General features: G+C 43.3%; 2 protein-coding genes across 2 annotated transcripts in view; both read left to right on the forward strand.

The window, feature by feature from the left end:
• Nucleotides 1-7,246: 7,246 nt before the first annotated feature.
• LOC138718629 (chloride intracellular channel protein 6-like) lies at nucleotides 7,247-15,538 on the forward strand. The gene is made up of 3 exons (XM_069853163.1): nucleotides 7,247-7,300; nucleotides 13,741-15,432; nucleotides 15,476-15,538. Exons 1-3 carry the CDS (start codon nucleotides 7,247-7,249, stop codon nucleotides 15,536-15,538), a joined length of 1,809 nt encoding a protein of 602 aa, XP_069709264.1.
• The window catches only part of LOC138728530 (chloride intracellular channel protein 6-like), a 30,651-nt gene continuing 23,783 nt past the window's right edge, over nucleotides 15,459-22,326 (forward strand). Inside the window, exon 1 of the mRNA XM_069871961.1 lies at nucleotides 15,459-15,651. Within this exon, the coding sequence (XP_069728062.1) occupies nucleotides 15,577-15,651 (75 nt within the window). The 5' untranslated portion in view covers nucleotides 15,459-15,576. The remainder of the gene's footprint in view (nucleotides 15,652-22,326) is intronic.

Here is a 22,326-nt window from a genome sequence, read left to right on the forward strand (position 1 = left end):
GAAACTGATCTTCACCTTTATTTTATACTTTTTCCAAAGGTATTCTGTTGCTGGGCCAAGAACAAATGTGTTTTTACTTTAAGATTTGTGAAAGATGGCACATAAAACCATGTCTGTATCTTCTCCTCCTTCCTTTGGATGTCAGAGAGACATTTTCTTACAACCTTTCTCTTTTCCCTGTGTCAAAAGGCCGTAAAGGACAATTGCACCCTCTCTGGATACACTTGAGGAGCTGATTATTCCAGGCATTCCTATGTAGAAGGAATGTGCTTAGCTCTTTAGTCTGACCTAACTGACGTAGACCCTTTTCTTTTATATGTACACCTAGCATCACCTTCCAGGGGAAGGCCCAAAAGTGAGTTTTAGAGGTCACAGGGTTTTTTTATAAAGTTATTGTGATATTCACAGATCGCCCTCAAATATCTTGTATGATGTACAATAAGGCAGAATAGTAAAAGGCTGAAGAGAGTGAGAGGATGCTGGACAGTAGTTGGCAAAGCACTAACCAAATATCCTATCCCTGCAGGGCTGTGTAAAAAATGGTCGGAAAACTGGAAAGCACCATCAGTCAAAAAGCTGTTTTATCACCTGAGACCTTTTTAAGACTGAAAGATGGCTACTAGGGAAATGTACTTTCATTCCTGTAAGGAACGAGAACAGGTGCCAAAACATGGGAGTTCCTTCTCATCATGAGGAAGCCTCTGAGGGGCTAATACTATTCTCATCAATGGTTAACAAGAAATTTATCAAAGATGTGAGTGAGGAGACAGTTGGCATTCATTCTATAGTTCGGAGTCCCAGAACTTACTTAGAAAGCAGCATTTCATCACAGAGAGTGGCCTTGTTGACAGACATTATCTGTACAAAGACTGAAAAAAAAGTTATTTCATTTCATAATTTCTGGTATTGTAGATCACTATTGTATTTTTGTAGATAGCTCTTGTTAATGCGCTCTAGGAAAAAAGTACTATGCCAAACACAGGACAGCATTTTGTAACCAGACTATAAACATATTAATGCAGGCTATGATCATAGAATCATATCTAAGAATGGTTTGAGCTGGAAGGGACATTAAATATCCTCTAGACCCAACCTCCTGCCATGGGTTGCTTATTCAGCAACATTAAAAAATATTTAAAATACAGTACATCATATATTTTCAATGGTGTTCAAAGTAGAGTACTCTTACAGATCTTTTCTTCCCAAATGCAGCAACGTTTTGGGCAAGTAAAGAACCTTTGAAAAATTAATTTTGACAGTTGGGATTGCTGTACCACCTACTGACTGTGCTGTGCGAGGCAACAGCTCCCCCTGTTGAGATACCTCTGTTACCCTCTCTTAAGTTGGCACACCTGACTTTTTTTCCAACAGAGCAAAGACTTTAAACTGTTGAATTACTGTTCTCAGTCAATTTTAATGAGGTCTTGCAGGATACGATAAGAAGGAGAAAAATGCCACACGAAGAAACAATCATTTGTCCTCTCCTTCCTCTTCTGTTAGAAATTTCTTCAGACTTTCTAATGTTTGTTTTGAACCATTTAAGGCTTTTTTGGAGTGATAAGCTCTCATGTTAGATACAGGATATTTTCATGATTGGTTGTGATATGTTGACATAAGTCCGTATGTTCTCACTTGTGTTTACACAAAAATTAAGATAAATGGTATCTTAAAAGAAAAGTCACATATATGAACAAGGTGAAATTTTCCGACGCTAGCATTAAAACCTTCAGACAAATAATGCCTTTTTTAACCTTATTCTTCGATCTCAGATTTGCATCCTGACAGGAGCAGTGACACTTGCCTCTTTGAGAAGAAGCTATCTGTCTGTATTCTCTGCATCAAGACTTCTACCCCCTACAGAAATCCCACCTGAGGAATCTGAATGGCAATCTGCTGTTACATGTATTTAAAAACATAAGAAGTAAAACCTGCTAACAACAAATCAAAAGTTATTAACGATATTTGTATCATAATAGCACCTAATGCTCAGCTGAGATAATTATGACATAATGTCATGCGCTGCACTACTCCACAGCAGAGAGACCTATCTGCCTCCAGAGCTTAAACGTTCAAATAAGACAATTTGGAAAAGGCAAGTGTTGTTGACATTCTACAAATTTGGCAAATAAAACAAATACGAATTAACCTCCTCCCCAGAATTCATGCAGTTATAGATTTCAGAAGAAAAATTAAACTTGAATCTCCTGAATTGTATGGTTTAATGACAGATGCATCCTTTGTTTTTGTTACGTATGAAGGGACACACAACGTATGCTTTTTACTGGAAGAGTTGGCAAGCCAAGGAAAAAAGATCTTCACTCCAATGTTCAGCTTTGGGGACAGAGTGCCTCTTTTAATGTAGCTGACAATGATTTAACTGTAATGCTCTCTTTACATGCAGGGAAAAAAAGATTCCTAGGATAAATGGCTAAATGCAAACTAGAATAGTACTGTTCAAATGTTTTTAAACAACACACACTACCATCTAGTGGTAGAAAGAAAAACACGATGGATCTCAAAAGGGCTGCTTTTCTTACATGCGTATTCAGGCAAGAATCCTCAGTTTTCAAGTAACAAGTAGTGTCTAACCAGCATGAAAAAAGAACAAACCAACCACCCAAACAACAAAACGAAATGGTACAGAACGTGATCATATCTAAATGGAAAATGTTTGAACATGCAGTCTTGTGGGCGACTTTACTTCCTGAGCAAACATTTAAACCATTGACTTGCTTAATATTCCTCACAATATATTTGTATGTGTAAAAATGTTTTATTTAATATTTTTATATATTAAATATGCATATATGAACACTGAAGATTAACTTTGGCTATCAATGACACAGATTTCCTTGACATAAATTTTCTTTAATTACTCTTATATCCTACAGGTACAAAAGCACGTGTCCTTCGTTACTTCCTTACATTGACATTGCAGTATTTGCCGTATCAGTTATTTGTATGTATGTGTAATAGAAAATCTTGATTTCTTAAACCTTAACCAAATAACCACCTAGATTTGCAACAAATGTCCAGCACATTCACAGACTTCAAGGCTCAAAGCAAATGAATCATCTGCTTGAATCTAAAAGATAGTCAAAAGAACTTGATCCATACTTATGCTTTTCCCATAGTCAAGCATGGCAAACCCATATATCCTACAGCGTTTTAGATATTTATTTAATTTATCTTGTTAGATTAGATAAACTTCATAAAAGTCTGACTGGTTCAACAACACTGACTTGTGAGAATCTTCTTTATTAACAAGGTCCGGGGAAGGGGTTCTCAAACTCCCATGTGGAAGGCTGTACTCTAAGTGTGCCAGTCACTTTTCAATCCAGTTCTTTTTACTAGAGGGGAAATGCCCATCCCTGATTCCTTCACAGAATCAGAAGGAACTCTCCACACAGTGGTTGCTCCTTCACAGGCTGGCCAAAGAGCTTTTCCTCCTGTGATCCTGAAGGCTTCGTTTTCTAGGAGGTTCCACTAAAAATCCTACTTAGTAAAGTCTTCAGTTTACCTCTTTCAAGTGCTTATTATCTGCAAGCAGCTCCTGTGGATCAATTTCTCACAGATAAACTTGTTCCCCTTAAAACAGCTTCCTGCAGACAGAGAGGTCTGACCTCTTTAAAGCCAGCCGGTCATCTTAAAGTGAACATATAGAAGTACACAAGATCTCAGCAATTTTACTTTAAACTTAGTTTGAGCAAAGTACATGCCCCCAAAAGAAAATAGATTCAAAGAAAATCCGCAGCCTTATTTAACAGTTTCTTCTGATGTTAAATTTCATTAAAGTCACATTTCAGTTGTGGCTTAAATTTGCCTGGTTCTCACTGATAGCCATTTCTTCTTATTATGTTTTTCTCCACTGTAATAAAAAGTCTCCCAGTGCTTAATGTTTTCTTGTTGGAGTCCTTTCTTGCTATTCTTTTTGTTCAGCTAAGCAGATCCAGTCCTGCAAATCTCTCAAAAGTGTTCTCCCTCTCAGTGCTACTGAAAGTGGTTTCAAGCCTGGTCTTTATATCTCCCCAGTACGTTCCCTTTCCTTCTCTTGACTTAATCCTGACATCCCAAGAGATTCCCTTTTCAGAGTATCATTGCTCTTGCCCTCTGTGGGTCTGGATGCCATCCAGTGCTGCGTGCCAGGTTCTTGCCATACCTCTGCAGCACCATGCCCTCTGCCTTTCCTGCACCTCATGCCTTTCCTCCTGGATGCCTGTGGCCTTCACAGCTTTTTGCCTAGCTTGGCCTCTGCCCACCAACAGCTGCAGCAAAAACAGTAACCAGGTGTCCTGGGTGCACTTACTCCCATTTGATAGCCTTCCCCAAGCCTTACCAAGGCAAACATACACCTTAAAATACCATTACACGGGTTTCTGTTCTAAGCCTTTTAGCTTTAGAACAATTTGTAGTGTAGAACACTCTTATATATAGGGGTTTCTTTGTCTTTGTAGCCAATGGCCTACAAGGAATTGCTACAACCTGTATCATATCAACCATCTACACTTGCTTTTTCCAGCTGTATTTGCTGAAAATACCTCATTACTCTGGCTCTTGTAGCAAAACCTCTTTAACAAAACAATTTAAAGGGTTACTTCTGGTAGGAGTTTGGCACACTGCATTTGACAGTACTATGTACAATCCTTGTTGCAGACTGATTATCTTTGTCTCAAAACCACAGTAGTGATAAGGAGAAAACAGACTGATAGCATCTCTGTCCCATATTGTGTAGATGAGGCTTTTGTAGAAGGACCTTGTACCCACAGGAGAGGTAGACTTAGCTGGAGTGTTTCTCAAAAGAGCTGCTGGCATTTGGAAGAGCAGAAGTTGTCCCAGGGCAGAAAAGAGACATACAAATAAAATGCTGTTAAATAAAACAAATACAGTGAAGCTAAGGTTTCCTTAACTTGATATTAGTAAGAAGCTAAAAAAGTCTTGAAGTGCAGAAGCTAAGGCTTATTAAGTGGCAGGTAGTGTGCAAAGCTCATGTAACTGATTCAGATCAGTTGTTTTGCTAGATGTCTGTCAGCACAGTCTCTTCTCTTTCATATGTATCTGCCTTCTCCCACGGTTCACTGTGCTCCTTCCCTGCCACTGTTCTCAGTTAGATGGTAAGTTGCTCTGGAATGCCTCTTCCTATATTTGCATTGTGCCTGGCAGGGCTGGACTCCCAAGGTCACTGCCACCTTTAGGTGCCACTCCAGATCTCACAAAAACATGCTTTTCATTATAATAATGCAGCAGGTTATCGTGTGCCTCTTACTGATTTTTAAAATACTCTCTGGTAAGCCAGGTCCTAAATTAGGTAGAAAAGAACAATACATAGGATAGGTAAAAGAGCCATTTATTTCAGTAGCAATCAGTAATAAGCTTGGTTACTTATTTACTATAGAGCTCATTTACAACTGCAGTAGAACAAATGAGTTTTGTTAGGAAGTGCTTCTGAAAAGGAACAGTAAGTATGATACCATTTTAACAAAAACTGTGTCAAAGCTGTTAATAGAGAGTACGATTGATTTCCTAATCCTGGTAAGAAAAAAAAATTAAAAGAAAAAGGGGGGGGGAGAAAAAGGAAAAGGAGAATTAAAAGAAAAAGAAAAGTGAAAAGAAAAAGGAAAAAAGATAAAAATAAAAATGAAAATGGAAAAGGAATAAAAAAATAGCAGAAAAAGGAAAAGAAAAAGATTAAAAGGAAAAATAAAAGAAGAAAAACAAAAAAAAAGAAGAAGGAAGAAAAAGAGATTGTGGCATAAACTCCATGCAAATAAAATAAAAATATCATTAGTTAAAAATGGACCTGACCCCATACAAAACTAACTATGTGTAATTCTAGCCCAAGGCAGATGATTCTTGCCTTTATCCACAGTTTTCTATCCTTTATCATCACTACTAGAGCTTTATGCACCAAAACCAGCTTCATTAAATATCCCCTCAAAATAAAAAAATAATTAAAGAAAAAGGTCAGCTGCGTGAGAATTCCAAATTTGAATTAAGCAAAAGGGAAGTAGAGATGAAGAGACCTCTGGAGATTACCTGTTCCACTCTCTCACTACAAGGCTGCAAAAATATCAGTTTCTTTATTGATGATATGAAAAGCTATTTTCAAGGACATTATTACACTGTATAAAAATATTTCAGAAAATTCTGCAGAATTAAGATCTCTATATATGAATTTGTAAGTAACTACATCCGTGCATAAATGATCTGTTTTGATCTGAATTGAATAATTTAATAGTAAGTGTAATAATCTGCAAGTACTGTAAGACTGGTAATAAAAGGCAATTGATCACTGCACCTCTTGATTGCAAGTGTAACTTTTTTATCAGTTAGTTATTCACACAAATAATTATATGACTGTTTTGTAATATTCTAAGAAGTTTTATTCCCCAAATCTATAATTATTTTAATAGCTATAATAGTTTTAAAAGTTTTCTGAGTTTTGCAAAGAGGAATTGTATTAAAAGCCAAGTTCAAGTGGAAATGGTATAGGATGTGACTGTTTTTTTAAAAAAAAATCTGTCAAAAGCTATGAAAGGTAAACTGAAATTTAAAATAGAAGCAAAGAACGAAAAAGATCAAATGAGCTATGATTAGGGATTATTTTTTAAGAAATTATTTCAAGATGCAACAGATAGTAAAATAGGAAACTAATTGAAAATAAATGACGGTTTAATGTAATAAGAATTAAAATAGGAGTTCAAGAAACTCTAGACACTTCATTAAAAGTGAAAGAAAATCTTTGAGTTATTTCCAGATTCCACAGTAAAATGCTCTGATGGGTCTGCTTAGGACTGCATACAATTTTGTAAACCAGTTCATGAGGAAAGCAGTGTTAGTAACACAGAAAGCATGGAAGAGGGTATGTAGTTTATCCATTTAGTTTTGAATGTAAATACGTACTGGGCACGTTGCAAAACAAGTAAAGGCATGTTTTCTTCTCCGAAAAGCGTTTATTTTAAGGACTAGTTTTCAGATGCCTTGGGGAGATGAAATTCATCTGGAGCAGTTCATCACTTTTTAAAATTCATGCCCCAAATTCAGTGTACAGTATGTGTCAGAAAATAGAAGAAGGAGGATGAGGATGACAATAATGAAATCACGGTTACTTAATAAAACCCAGATCCTTGCAAAGACTCTTAGCTTTAAACATATCAGTAATCCTATTGAATCATGTGCAAATGAAGATGGTCCTTTAAATAGTGATGTGTACTTGTCCTTCCCTAAGCAATGGTGCATGAGGTAGGGGATGGGAGTGGTTGAAAGGCATTTGAAAGTGATGGAGAGGAAGAAGTTCAGTGAAGTAAGTTTGATGAGGATTTCCTAAGAAAAATCGAAAGCCTGGGCAGGGGCCTAGAGTTACCCAAAATGAGAGCAGGTTCAAAGTTCAAGCCAGACTTGGCTGTTAAGAGCAAAATGAGTGCTGAGCTGGCCTTATTTAGCTAGCAAACAGGACAATACAAAGGCTGCAGGACAGTCATGAGACTTTCTAGAACCTTGATGCTTATGGTTCACTTTCAAAGTTCATTCCAAGTGACTCTTTTTTTAAGTAGAATTAGGTATGATACTTGACAATAAAAAACTACATATAGGCTCTGCAACACATGGAGGAATTTATTGCTTCATTAAAATAGTACTGCTTATCAAAAATAAAAGTAAAAGATAAGAATAGGAAAGTCAAAGACTTTTGGAGAGTGAACAGAATTTAAGTAATTAAAAGTAGCAAGCAGTACAAAGCTAATTTTTTTGAAAGCTTTGATATTCCTCTATTTTTTTAACACCTTGTGGAATGAGTCATTCAGGTTGCTTTGGTGTCTGCAGTTTCATGGGATGCTCGAATTTGAGGAACTGAGAAAGAAACAGAAGGAAGGAAGGGATGGTGGTATCTGGCAAGAAGGTACATCTATTCTTCCTCTCTGCTTTTTTTCAGCCTTGGTTAGAGGTAGCTTGGCTTTCTGTGCTTCTTAGCCCAGCAACGAGGCTTTTCCCCTCCTTATGTGTCGACATCCCTGCCTTCTTCCCAAGCAGACTTCTTCTAAGCAGCTGGGAAGGGAGCCGATTGCCCCTAATCAGCTTAGTGCTGGGAAGCTCAGAGCACTAAATACAGATGGCATCATATCCCCACCCCCCCTTACCATGCAGCATGCTGCTGTGATTTTCAGCGAGGCATCTCTCTTAATTTTGTTCAGGTGGACTGAACACCCTCTCAAACACAAAGCAGCAGCGTGCCACACCAACTTCTCTATAGAAGTTTAAGAAAACAGGGACAAACATTGCAAACATGCATGTATTTTGAAAGCAGTTAAAATTATAGTCCTCAAATACCAGTTTTTCACTTGCAACTTTGTCTTTTCCAGTTGAAACGACATATTTCAAATAGGAGAACACAGAATTGGCTTACATACAAATGCTAACACAGTTTTGTCTTTCTTCTTTTCTATCACGAAGGGCTAGGCAGTCACGTGCTTATATGGGATAGTGTTTTATACCAAGAGTAATTTGTGGAAGTGCCAGTGAAAACATCATCTGCAGTAAAAATAATGCAGAATGGAGGGGAAAAGTAATTGGGCTTTGGTCTGCATTTTGCCGACTGTCCGTTTTCAAATTTCAGACTGTAAGGGAATCATCCGGGACAGGATTCATCTCTCATGAATTTAGATGTGGCCAGCTGAGCTGTCTCCTCCTGAGCCAGTCACTCCCAGGTCCTTCTACAGTTGCTGTGGAGAAATAGGCGCTCTTCTTTCAAGGACCATCTGGTCTGCTTTAGACATCTCCCCTGGGCTGAGGTGAATCTTTTCACTGACTCTGCTCACTAAGGCCTCTTGGCTCTAGGCTCTGCAGATATGCTGTTTGTACCTGTCTTTGTTTACTCTGATAAATCCCTCCCTCTGCTTCATCGTGGAGAACCCAACTAAATGCCACCTGATTTCTGGAGGCTCTGCTCACCCGTTTCTCACTGAGTTCAGCACAAAACTGTTACTCAGCATCTGGCAGAAACAAGCATAATTCGAATTGCATGCAGGCATCTTTTTGCTTGGGGACCTGTAGCTTTACTTGTGAAATGTGGTAAACTCTGGGAAGAGCAGATGCACACACTTCTTGATGAAACAGCACAACTTCAGCCAAAGCAGGCACCAGGGAATAGGCAGAGCAGGCTTCTGTGGAAGGCAACGGCTGGCACAGGGAGGCAAAAAAGCCTTGCTGGCTCTGTTACTCCAGTTCACTTAGGGGGAAACCATTAAATATCTGACACTCTTGTATTTGGCACTGCACAGGGCTGTGAACTGGGCTTGCAGAGGCATGAACAAATAGCCCTGCTTGCTCCCTTTACAGTGGGGGTGACCTGGGGGCAAGCTGGCTAGGGCGGCTGTCTCCAAGTGCCTTGTAATGCAAGAGGCTTTTTTGCCTTACTTCAGGATGCAAAAACTACAGCCTTGATCTGCAACTCACTGTACAGTCAGGGAAGGAAAAGAAGTTACAATAATCCAAGCAAGTACAGCCTAATAGATAACCCTCAGGGATATAACTTGTACACTAACAGACTATAAAGGGATCTTCGTGTTGTCTGCTAATGTCTAACATCTGTGATATTTAATTACCTACACTCATCTTTTAAATGAAGAAGGTATGCAGTAATCCTTCTTGAAGCCAAACTAAGAAAACATTTATTAGCTGAGGGCCTATTTTAGAAACAGATGGGTTGTAAAGAGCTTGAAGGGAATGTACGGGAGGAGTGTGAAGCAGCAGAGATTAATTGTTAAGTAATTGAGATAGAGGGGAAGAACGTTGAACACAGGGAGCACAGAAGAACAGGTATCCAAAGCCTCCGGATTTCACTGGAACAGATCTAATTTTAACGGTGTATTTCCAAAACTGCCTTTGTGAAACCATCATGCTGAAGAGTGACAAGGAATTATGTCAAGCAGATTGGCTGGCTCTCCTCTGAACTGTGCCTGCCCCATCCCTCTTTACCCTGTCCCCCCACTCTCTGACTTCCCACTTTGTCTCTCTTGCTTACACAGGGACCTCGTGGCATAAGCACCAGCAGGGTGGCCTGCTAGAGCTGCAACATTAACCCAGTACCTGTACATGTCATTGCTAGGTCTCAGCTCCACTATAATTAGAATATATACGTATATATATATCCTATACTTGAGGATAACCACAGCAAGATCTATTACAAACTATTCAATCATTACACCATAAAAATGGCAACTGTATCAAACACTATATCTTAAACTTTTCTCTATCTAATTAACACTTAACTCTAATTAACAATTAACAACAGCTGTTAGTGCTTTTCTGCTTACCTTTGTCAGAATTCCATGAGTTTTTAAAGAGCTAATCTTTTGTCATACTTAAACATTGCCCAATGCTAGTAATCAGTGTTTATCACTGAAAGGGTTTTTTTTTGCCAGTCTTGAAACGCTTACCTTGTTTTGTACTAAGAGCTAGAGAGCAGAGAAAGGCCAAATAAAGAAAAATAATGTACTTGCATTAATGAATCAGCTCTACAATGAATAAATATAGGTGAGAGACAATCACTGCTCATGTAGTTCCATCAGATCAGCAGGAGACAAGTCACGTGTCAAACTTACAGCTTGAGCAAAACCTGAAACTGATAGCAAAAGAGGCATTTAGAGAGGTGGTGCAGATCCACTTAGGGGTAGATGAGAAGAAGGTACACTCCAGAGTGGGCAGCTCCAACAAGCCAGAAGAGGCTGTGCCATGTGGGTCTGCAGAGGGAAGGAACCCAAGAGTTGGGCCTCATCAGTCACCAAAGCTGAGCAAAGCTGAGCTCATGGGGATGGGGAGCAGGAGAGGGCTTCTCAAAGGATGCATCCAAATGCAATCTTCATATAAACAAAGCCTGCTGCCTTCAGTGGTTATATCTATAACATGCAACCATTTCTTCTGCAAAAATCCCACCACTTTTATGCCATGGATGTTGTTTTGCTATTCATTCCCACTGTGGAAACCAGAGGTGAGACTTCCAGCCAGTGCCCTACCCGCCTTTGGACAGGAGACAACATTGCAGTGCTTGTGGATGGTCTGCACAGCTGGAGACACCTCTGCTTCATATCTGAAAGATGGAGCTTGTATTATACGTGAAGGATGTAACCAGCCTTCAGGCCAAGGGCTAGGAACCATTCAGCAATGGTTAAGACAAGTAAATCGATATTTTCTGTGTAGAAATAGAGATAATTGAGATGTGTTGTTCTATTGATATCAGAATCCATAACATAGAAGTGAAATTAGCCTTATGATGGGCCAAGCTGCAAGACCTCCACTGCCAGATGCTGAGCCTTCATTCATAAATCTTCAAGAAACATCTCTTCTGACCACAACTGCCCCACTTCTTTGGTCTCGCTGGCAACACACCTCTGGGCAAGCATAAATTCTACAAAAAAATAGCTGCAGGGTTGTTTGTTTACTTGTATTAGTGTCAGAGCAGGCATTTGACCTGATAGAATTATTTATTCTGTAGTATTTCCAGTCTCCTGTTGGCTGGGTCTTCTCTCCCTTCTCACCCATTTCAAAAGCCTGTGCAGTCTGTCCCTGCTCTTTCCACTCTCAAATATATATATAAAATGTGGTTTCATATACACATACATGAAAGTATTTAACTGCATGTTTTTTAAATATACCTCCCTCATGACAGCTAACTTTTCCATCCGCTGTTTCCTCTGCACCTAAAAAACTAGGACTATTTTCAGTTTAAATAGTGTAAGTAACGCTTTCACATAAATCCCTTCCGAGAAGAGAGAGACTAGAGTAGGTTACATCTCCTAGAAAATGAGTTCTTGCCTACAGGCAAAACTACCAAAGCTTAATCCTCACACCAGAACCTGCTGTTTGTCTTTTTTTAATGTGTGTAAAGAGCCTCCATAAGCCAGAGAAATTACAAAAAGTGTGAAAAGATATCTTTTTTCCTGGAACAGAGTGGTCAACAGCTACCTTACACACACACTCACACACACAGAGACATGGACACCCAGACACATTCACAGACACTCACAGAGATACACAGACACACTCAAACACACCAACACACACACACACACGTGTACACACAGAGAAATACACACCCAGACACCCAACACACACATGCACACACATGTGGATACACTCACACATAGACACACGCACAGACACACTCATATATGCACAGACACACAGACATTCACAGATACACATAAACACAAAGAAACACAGACACACAGAGACACATACACAGACACACATACACAGACACAATCACACACACACACACAAACACACACATGCAGACACACAGACACACAGACATACAGACACACAGACACACAGACCCCCACCCAGCCACCCCCCCACATGTGCACTCACAGAGACACATGCACAGACACACATAAACACAAAAACACAGACATAGAGACGCACACACAGACACACAGACACATTCACACCGACACACCCACCCAGACACAGGCACAGAGACACCCCCACCCAGACACCCCCCGACACACACACGTGCAGACACACTCACACACACATATGTACACAAACACAAAACCACACACACAGACACAAAGACACACACCTACGCAGACACACTCACGCACACAGAGACACTGGCACTTACACTCACAGAGATACACAGACAGGCTCTCACACACCCATGCAGGCACACTCATGCGCACAGAGATGCTTGCACACAGACGCATTCAGAGACACACAGACACACTCTCACACACCCATGCAGACTCTCACGCAGACACACTCATGCACAGACACACTCTCAAACACCCAGAGACACACTCACGCCCAGACACACTCACATTCACACACCCACGCAGACGCACTCACATGCAGACACACTGACACGCAGATACACCCTCACACATGCACACACACTCGCACACACACATTCGCACAGACACTCTCACACCCAGACACACTCTCACTCACACTTGCACACACCCATGCAGACACTCACACACAGACACACTCGCACACACAGACATACTCACACTCACACAGACACACTCACACAGACACACTCACACACACTCACGCACAGACACACTCACAGACTCACAGACACACAGACACACAGACACAATCACAGGCTCACAGACACAATCACACTCACACTCAGACACACTCACACAGACACACTCACACTCACGCACAGGCACACTCACAGACTCACACAGACACACTCACACTCACACACTCATGCACAGACACACTCGCAGACCCACACAGACACACACGCACAGACACACTCACAGACTCACACAGACACACTCACACTCAGACACACTCACAGCCACACTCACACACAGAGACACACTCATACTCACTCACACACACTCACGCAGACACATGCACAGACACACTCGCAGACTCACACAGACACGCACAGACACACAGACTCACACAGACACACTCACACTCAGACACACGCACAGACATACTCACAGACTCACACAGACACACTCACACTCACACTTGCACACACAGACACACACACACACTCATGCACAGACACATGCACAGACACACTCACACTCAGACACACTCGCATACACACAGACATACTCACGCACAGACACACTCACACTCAGACACACTCACAGACTCACTCAGACACACTCACACTCACACTCACACTCACACACTCACAGACACACTCACACTCCCACTCCCACTCAGACACACTCTCTCACCCCCGCACGCAGACGCTCCCCCCCCCCGCAGCCCCCGCCGGTGCGCAGGCGCCCGGTGCCCGGTGGGAGCGGGGCGCTGCTCCATCCCCGTCGGGGGCGGCTCCGCCGGTGCCCGCTCGGCCGCGCCCGCCCCGCCGCGCTCCGGGACAGGCGGGGACGGCGGAGAGCCCGGGGCAGCCCGGCGGCCCGCAGCCGGAGGGGCAGCGGCGTCCCGATGGAAGGAGGCGACGAGGCGGCGGCGGCGGGGGATCCGCGGCCCCGGGCGGCCCCGGACGGGTCTCCCACCGGCGAGGCGCCGCGGCTCAACGGGGAGGCGGCGGCGGCGGCGCCCGGGGACCGCGGCGGGAGCGGCTCCCCCGACGGGGCGGCCGAGACCCCGGGCGCCGAGCGGCGGGACCCCGGTGGGAGACCCCCGGGGGGAGACGGTCTGCCGGGAGGGGAGCCGGGGGACGCGCTCGAGGGCTCCGGGGCGGCCAGCGCGGACCTCGAGGGTGCGGAGGGGGCTCCGGCGGGGACCGAGCCCGGGGAGGCGGTCACGGGGGATAAGGAGCTCGAGGAGGGAGCCCTGGTGGGGAAAGAGCCCGAGGAGGGAGCCCCGGGGGAAAAAGAGCTCGAGGAGGGAGTCCCGGGGGGGAAAGAGCTCGAGGAAGGAGCCCCGGGTAAAAAAGAGCTCGAGGAGGGAGCCCCGGAGGGGAAGGAGCCTGAGGAGGGAGCCCCGGGTAAAAAAGAGCTCGAGGAGGGAGCCCCGGAGGGGAAGGAGCCTGAGGAGGCAGCTCCGGGTGGGAAAGAGCCCGAGGAGGGAGTCCCGGGGGAAAAAGAGCCCGGGGAAGCCGTGGTGACTGCCCCGTCGGGGACAGACCCCGAAGAGGCGGTGAGGGAGGAAGCCCCGTCGGGGACAGGCACCGAGGATGCCGTGGGAGAGGTAATCCCAGAGGGGACAGACACCGAGGAAGCTGTAACGACAGACCCCGAGGGGACAGACCCCGAGGATGTAGTGCGAGAGGCAGTCCCGGAGGGGACAGACCCGGAGGAGGCTGCAGCGACAGCCCCGGAGGGGACAGACACAGAGGACGTGGTGCGGGAGGCAGTCGCAGAGGGGACAGACCCCGAGGAAGCTGAAACGACAGCTCCGGAGGGGACAGACCCCGAGGATGCGGTGCGGGAGGCAGTCCCGGAGGGGACAGACCCCGAGGATGCGGTGCGGGAGGCAGTCCCGGAGGGGACAGACCCCGAGGATGCGGTGCGGGAGGCAGTCCCGGAGGGGACGGATCCCGAGGAAGCTGAAACGACAGCTCCAGAGGGGACAGACCCCGAGGAAGCTGTAACTATAGCTCCGGAGGGAACAGACCCCGAGGATGCAGTGCGGGAGGCACCCCCGGAGGGGACAGTCCCCAGAGATGCAGTGCAGGAGGCAGTCCCGGGGGGGACAGACCCCGAGGAAGCTGAAACGACAGCCCCGTCGGGGACAGACCCCGAGGAAGATGTGCGGGAGGCAATCCCAGAGGGGACAGTCCCCAAAGATGCGGTGCGGGAGGCAGCCCCGGAGGGGACAGACCTCGAGGAGGCGACAGCCCCGACAGGGAGCGAGGTGGCTCCTGAGAGCTGCGGAGAAGCCGAGGTGGCGTTGCCGGCCGGAGGGGAGGCGGATGGCGAAGTCCCGTCACCGGGCAGCCCCGACGGCGAGAACGAAGTGGAGACAGCGGGGCCCGAGCAGGGGACCGCGGTGGCGGTGGTGGCAGGAGCGGGGAGCTCGGCCCCGGGGGCAGGGGAAGGACACGGGTCCCCGGGTCCCCAGGGCAGCGAGTGGGACACGGCAGATCGGAGCCTGAATGGTGTGCGGGGCCGGGCAGAGGATGAGGAGGATGAAATGGGTTCACCAGCCGCCCTGGAGGAAGAAGAGGATGAGGAGAAGCAGGAACATGACATCTCCCTCTTTGTCAAGGTAGGTTTGTGTGGGGCTGCTGGGGAAACCTGCTTTCTCGACCCTCCCCTCCTCCAGGAGCCCCAGGAAGCTGCTGTGATGAGCGGCATTTAAATCTGACAGGCAAAAGTCTGGCCTGACTAAGGGGATTTGGTTATTGACACCCTAAATAAACCTTCCTCTGGCTCCGCATTCCATAAGGAGACGTCTGGCAGGACGAGACAGGGCTTTCTATACGGGGGCTGAAGGGCGGCGCTTCCCGTCTCTGGGAGCTGGTGGTACCACTCAACCCAGAACCCAGAGAAGCACAGACCTGACCAGCAAGTTGGTCTTCCCCATCCTTTTCCCTCGTGGACTTGGTGTTGTGTTACTCGAGGTCTCTCAAGGTTCAAAGTGTGTGCGGGGATCTCGGTTGCAGTGGACTCAGGGGCGCTGCTTGTGCCCTCGTTGTGGGATTGGGACCCCAGGCAGGGTGGGAACGTACCCAGCAGCATCTGTTTGGAGTCGCTTGCTGTGAGTTGTAACACAAAGAGTTCTTAAGGGATGTTAATGTCTTCAGAATACAGTATGAAGGGCTCGTATCATATCATGGGGGATGAGGTGGAAGAGACTCGGAAATATAATTTAAAATGTGCTATCTGGATTTTCAATACGAACTATGGTAAACATTTAGATAATTACCCCCAAATTTGGCAAGGCTGGATGAAGAGTCACTAAACTGCCAGTTTATGCATGTTTGGGCAGGGAACATTTAGGTTAGAGGAAAATGGACAAAAAAAAAAAAAAGAAAAATGAGATGCTCCTAAAACTAGTTTCTAGTTTCTGGTATTTTATAGTATAGAGTCTTAGAGTTTCTTTCTAGCCTGTACTTAGAATCCCACCAAAATGAGTGGGACTTGATGGGCACACAATATCCATCCACAGCTATGAAATATGAGATGTGGAATTTCTGTGTGCAGAAACCATCCTAAAGTGTTTTTCTTCCCTCTTCTCTGACCTTTCTGGGCTAAATAAAGAGTAGAGCAGGGTGGGATATTTTTCTCAGAGTAGACCTAAAACTAAGGAACTAAAACCAGGGGAACAGAAGGCATTTGGGACCTTATCTACTACAAGCCATACTTCTCATTCAAATACTGCACCTCCTGAGTTGTCTGAGGCTGCTTCTGTAGCAGCTGGAATTAACTGTGAAATAAAAACTCATTGACAGCTCTCTGGGTGAGAGGGGGTTAGGGCTGAAGCAATGTTTATGTTTTGATTTATCCTGCTTCAGTGCACACTTGTTTTTTCTCAAGGCTGAGCCTTCTTTGAATTACTGTTAGATGAAAAAAGGCTAAGGAATACTCCAAGGCTTACATATGGTAGTGTCAGACGCTCTGGATGATGCCTTACGAGAAAGATGAATAGTGGTACTGACTGATGTTGGCAAACATGCCGCATCCTCTCTCCAGTTCAAGCAGTTTCTTAGGATGCAGATTGGGATAGATTATGAGGGCTAAAGGCGACTGTGTATGTCAGGTTGGTGTATGCTATCTGGATGGTAATGCTGGAGCTGAAATCTGTGATACTGGGTTAAACAGCAGAAGCTATTGCTGTTGAGGCTGGCAGAGATGACTTACGGACTTTCTGGCTCTTACAACCTTTAGGGAACGCCTTTAGCAGGGGGACTAAAGTCATAAAGGCTACCTGTGCATTACTGCACCTCATGCATGCTTGTGGAAGAACAATGTGGTGCAAATTAGAGAGCAGAGAGCAGACTATGATGAGAATAAGAGCAACTGTTGTGACTCTGCCATCCCCAAATATTAAGTATGGAGTTTGAAAGTATTATTAATTAATAAAGGCAGAAGAAGGAACATTTTCATGTTTGACTTCGCATTAATAAATTAAGGATGCCTTGAAAATACTGTACCTGCTTTTCTCCTTTTCTTCCAATTCTTCTGATTTAAGTGGAGAAGTATTACAAAGCTTGGATATTTTAACTCACCTGGAGCTAGATTTTTGTGGTATTTTTGGGGGGGGGGGTTTTTTGGTTGTTTTTTTTTTTTTGCTAGAGATTGGCATGAATTTCTCCAGTTTAATGGGAAAAAAAAAAATGGTACTGAAGGACTTAGAATATCCTCAGTTACCAAAATGTGTCAGGAGCTCAGTTCTGGGAAGTAAGAAGTGCTTCTCTTTCCCACTGCTGGGAGAGTTTGTGCTGCTCTTACTGTTACCTGGAGAGATGCTCACTGTATTTCTACCATTCTCTTGGCAGCAAGTAAAGGGGTATAAAAAGGTGGAGACTAGAAGTTATCTGTGGTGGCTTAAAGCGGTTTTTAAGAGCACGTACGTAATGCTATGCTTAAATAGCTGCTGATATATTTTGATGGGAAAAAGGAGGAGAGTGGATTCTAACAGAGGACAGCATATACTGTGGTATTTGGGGATTATTTACCACAGCATGTGGTCCACAGACACGATGCTTGTTCCCAAGCATGTGCTACAATTCAAGGGTTAAGGAAGTGACACTGAATGCAAATGTCTATTTGCAGCCTGAAACACTTCCTTTCACGTTCATGTTTCTATTCCTTTCAACTGCCTGTTGATTTTTGGCTTATTCACAAATGGTCAAGGTGAGGATTGTCTGCCTGTTACCTGTGCTCATATGCAGAGCTCTTGAGAGAGGAGATCTGTGCTCTGATTTGATAGCACAGTACAAATGCAGAGTGATATTAAGAGTAAGTCCCATAATAGGAGAAAACTCACAGGAAAGGAATATAGTGCTAGTGACTGAATGATTCTTGTTGTTTCCCTGCTAGGAAGCATGACACTAGACTTGGCTGACTGTTAGAGTACTTGGTAGTCTTTCAGTAATAAAGGTTTGAGAAAAACAATCGCAAATATCACCATCAGAAGCAAAGTTTCCAGATAGAACTACGTGATGAGCAATCACAGTGTTCATATACTACTTTGTTTCTTGGTTTTGCTGTTGTTGATCAAGCTTGTTCTTTTTAGAGGTCTTTCTATTCTATTTCTCTTCTACTTCCTGCTGCTTTGCATTGTTTGATTTAACTTTGCATATATGTATTTGAATAATGTGAATATCACGTGCCTTATGCTGTGGGGTGGATGGCAAAGTTCCTGCTAGCTCCACAAGCATAGGTACCAGTGATTGTGCTTTTAGGCTGATTTGAGTTACTGTGCAGTGCTGTTTGATTTGAACGCAGACACCTAGGGCTCAATATTGAGATTTCATACTATCTGAGATACTCCAGCAGCTAGCAGGATTAGCAGCGACTGTGGAAGATAATGTCATTTGGGACCAGCAACTCAATGCTGGACAAGCTACACTATAACATCTCCAAAGACAGGAGACATCTGTGTTTGGGCAAATGAACTGTGCCCTTAAGAAGCTGAAATACATAAGACTCCTTGCCTGTAAGCACGAGACCATATCAAAATTTCTTTGAGGGTTTCACTAGGTGCATATTTGATTTCCATTTTCCCATGAAAAAACATGTACCATGTATTTCCTTTAGATAGTAATATTTGATATTTCTGCTGTTTCAAAGTCAAATATTTACAAAGGTCATCCAGATACACTCTCTGATTGGTCTTTGGTAATTTGGCTAATTATATTTGGAACCTTGGGCAGGACACCTTGTGGATGTTGAAGCCTGCTAGCTGGTCTTCTAAGGTCAATGGTATATGTATGCTCTTATTTTTTTCCTTCTGTGTCAAAAGGTCTTTATTTGTCAGAAAATGTCTGTAAATGCCACATATTTATCTTATTATTTGAATGTAGCAGAAGTCTCACTAAAATGATTCAGTTAATTTTAAGCGACTTAAACATTTGTGTAGGACTTAAGAGTTTATTTCTAAGTTAAAAAAAAAAAACAACAACAGACCTCCAAGGTTGCCTACCAAACAATTTCACATTTTCCTACAGATAGAAAGCTTAAATACCAGAGTCGCAACTGCAGATGTAATAATTCCAAAGATTTCTAGGGACAGTGATTTATATGTAAGTGCTGAACACAAACAGTCAGCCAAAGAACCTAGCTTTAGCACAAGGCCATCTCTGAGGTTGCTCATCTTTCAAAACAATTCTTGATTATTTTCTGGGTTAAATGGTGTATGATAAAAGCTGCCCATGAGCCTAAGATAATAGATTTTATCCAACTAAAAGTATTAGACATTATTCAGTTTTGTAACATTCTTGGTATCTAAAGCGAAGTAATTTATTTTCATTCAGAGAGTTTTTTCATTCCTACCAGGAACTAAGGTTACTTTACTGATAGAGAATTTCCTTGCACTGTCCGTGAGATGTGGTTGACTTACTTGACATACTTAAAGCTGTGCTGAATTATCAAAAGTGCTGATAAACAAGAAATTAAAAGCCTTGATGTGAGCAGAGACATAGGAACAACAGGTGCTTGCATCTGTGTCTCCATACACTACAGTTAACGTATCCAACTCAAATGTTAACGAGTGTTCCATACTACAGCTCAAAAAAGAATCCCCTTTTCTGTGATGTGATGGATCTTGAGTTATAGATAACTTACATTTAAAGTATAAATGAACCTCTGGGCTTTGAGTGCTGTTGGTAAGAAGTCCATGGGCAACTGGAGCTCAGATCCCTGGGAAAAAACCTCTTAGCTTGTGTGCCCATTCAGTGGACTCTGTGCTGTACCTGATACTTGATGCAAACATTAGTAAATATAATCACTCTGTAGGTATTTGTATTTAAGATCTTGATTTTTGCTCATCAGTGCAATTAGGCTGTAAATCAGTTAGGTGAGTGTGATTTCTAAGGAAAATAACTGACATCCTGTAAAGGAATGAAATCAGACAGGTGTTTACTGTCCTTTTATAGTGTAGATTCACTGTAGGAACCCAGTATTTAGATGACCTCAGGAATGTGAATTAAAGATTTGTATGTGTGGAGTTATCTTCCTATTTATGGTTTAAAAGAGGTTTGAAGGGAAGTTTAGTTATTGGATGATTATCAAAGCAAAGGGAGCTACCCAGAGCTCGCCAAGCATGAGTGTGTTGTACTTGTGTGATGATACAGAAGGACACGTTGCCATGGAATGAGCAGGGGAGCGTTTGGTACATTTTGGGCAGTGGTAGAAAACAGACGGCTTCTCTTTTTCCCCCATCCCAACCAGTGCTGCTGCATTTCACTTTCTGTCAAAACCGTGCCGTATTTTCTCTGAGGAACACACCTGCTCCCTTCTTCTCTCTGTTTTTATCCTTTGCGAGCTCCATTTCAGGTACCTTGTTTAGAAAGCAGGTACCAGATTGCGGCCACTAAAATCCTACGTTGTTTCCCTCCACTGTTCTTTCAGATATTTTCTTTTACAGTTGCCTGTGAGACCTCTCTGCTTTTATAACTGAATAGTTTTGAAAGGTAGCTCAGAACAAGGAAAAAAAAATAATTCAGGGGAAAGCCCGTCTGCTGGAGCAGAGCATGAGTACCACATTGGCTAGATCTGCTGAAATCAGAACCAAGCCAAAACTGCTCAGGACTTGTGGGGCTACCCAGCAAAACCAGCATAGCCCCACTTTTCTGGTTGCTGGTTAATTAGCAGTTTGTATGATTATTTTGATTCTTTGACTACATACAGCTGTACCAAAAGTACCAAATAAGCAGAGGTGTGCTTGTTCAAAGACATTTTACAGTTCTGTTCCCAATACTGTTGTACAAAGCAGGAAGCTGGCTCCCTTCCCATGGGTATTTGTCCTTTCTCAGCTACTTTTTTTTTTCAGCTGGAATATGGCAATTTCAAGTTCCTTAATGCAGCTTAGGAGGAGCTGGCATTACAAATTCCTTTCATAACTCTTCAGGTTATTGCGCATGCTGGGTGCACCTGCAAGCCCTTTTTTTTCTGAGGGCTGAATACTCTTTCAGCAGTCTTTGATAAAACTGTGCTTGGTAGACTTTGGTTTGAAAGGCAATGATATCAATCTTTTTTTCTGAAAGAGCTATGCAAGTTTTTTTTGATTGTGCAGTCTTTTTCATTTTTATTTCTTCCCTTTCTTGCCATTCGGGTTGTTACCTTTTTAGAGCTTAGACTGCTGAAAAGGAACAAGGTTCCTCGGAGCCGCTGACTAAAGAATAGCTTTGAAATCTACACAAAAATTATTTTTGCTTCTTTGCTTCTGGAGTGAGGCTTAATGAAGCAGTAGTGTACCCTGTTTCTGCCAGCATCAGTTCTGACAACTGACAGTCCAAGTCCTGTTCCAGAAAGACACAAAGCTACAGGTGGGCATAAGTGATCAGAAATATGAAGTTGCATCTAACTTTTTTTTTGTCTACAATCTTGTCATGCTTCCTGAAGTAATCTTTTTGTCCATGCTTTGGAAGTCCTAAAAATGCGCATGCACATAGTATTGTACGAGCCTTAAGCGTCGATTTATTCTCAGTATGGCTGTAGGTCACCAGGCTCTGTGGTTTGCAGGCTTGTTTTGAGCTAAAACAGTCTTGAAACAAAGTAAATGTTTTCAAAGCTAAGTTCCTAGACCTCTTTTTATTTTTATTTGCTCTCATCTCATTGCTTCTGTAAAGCACCTTAGCATGTGATTTTTTCTTTAAGCACAAGCTTAAAGTCACGTTCTATTTAAACCTTTCCTAACAGGGGATACTTTTCTGATTGAGTCCTGGCTGAAACCAGGAGAAATTTCTGATGACCTCAGCCTCCTACACAAAGTTCA

The sequence above is a fragment of the Phaenicophaeus curvirostris genome, chromosome 1, assembly GCF_032191515.1.
Source record: "Phaenicophaeus curvirostris isolate KB17595 chromosome 1, BPBGC_Pcur_1.0, whole genome shotgun sequence".
Lineage (NCBI taxonomy): Eukaryota > Metazoa > Chordata > Aves > Cuculiformes > Cuculidae > Phaenicophaeus > Phaenicophaeus curvirostris.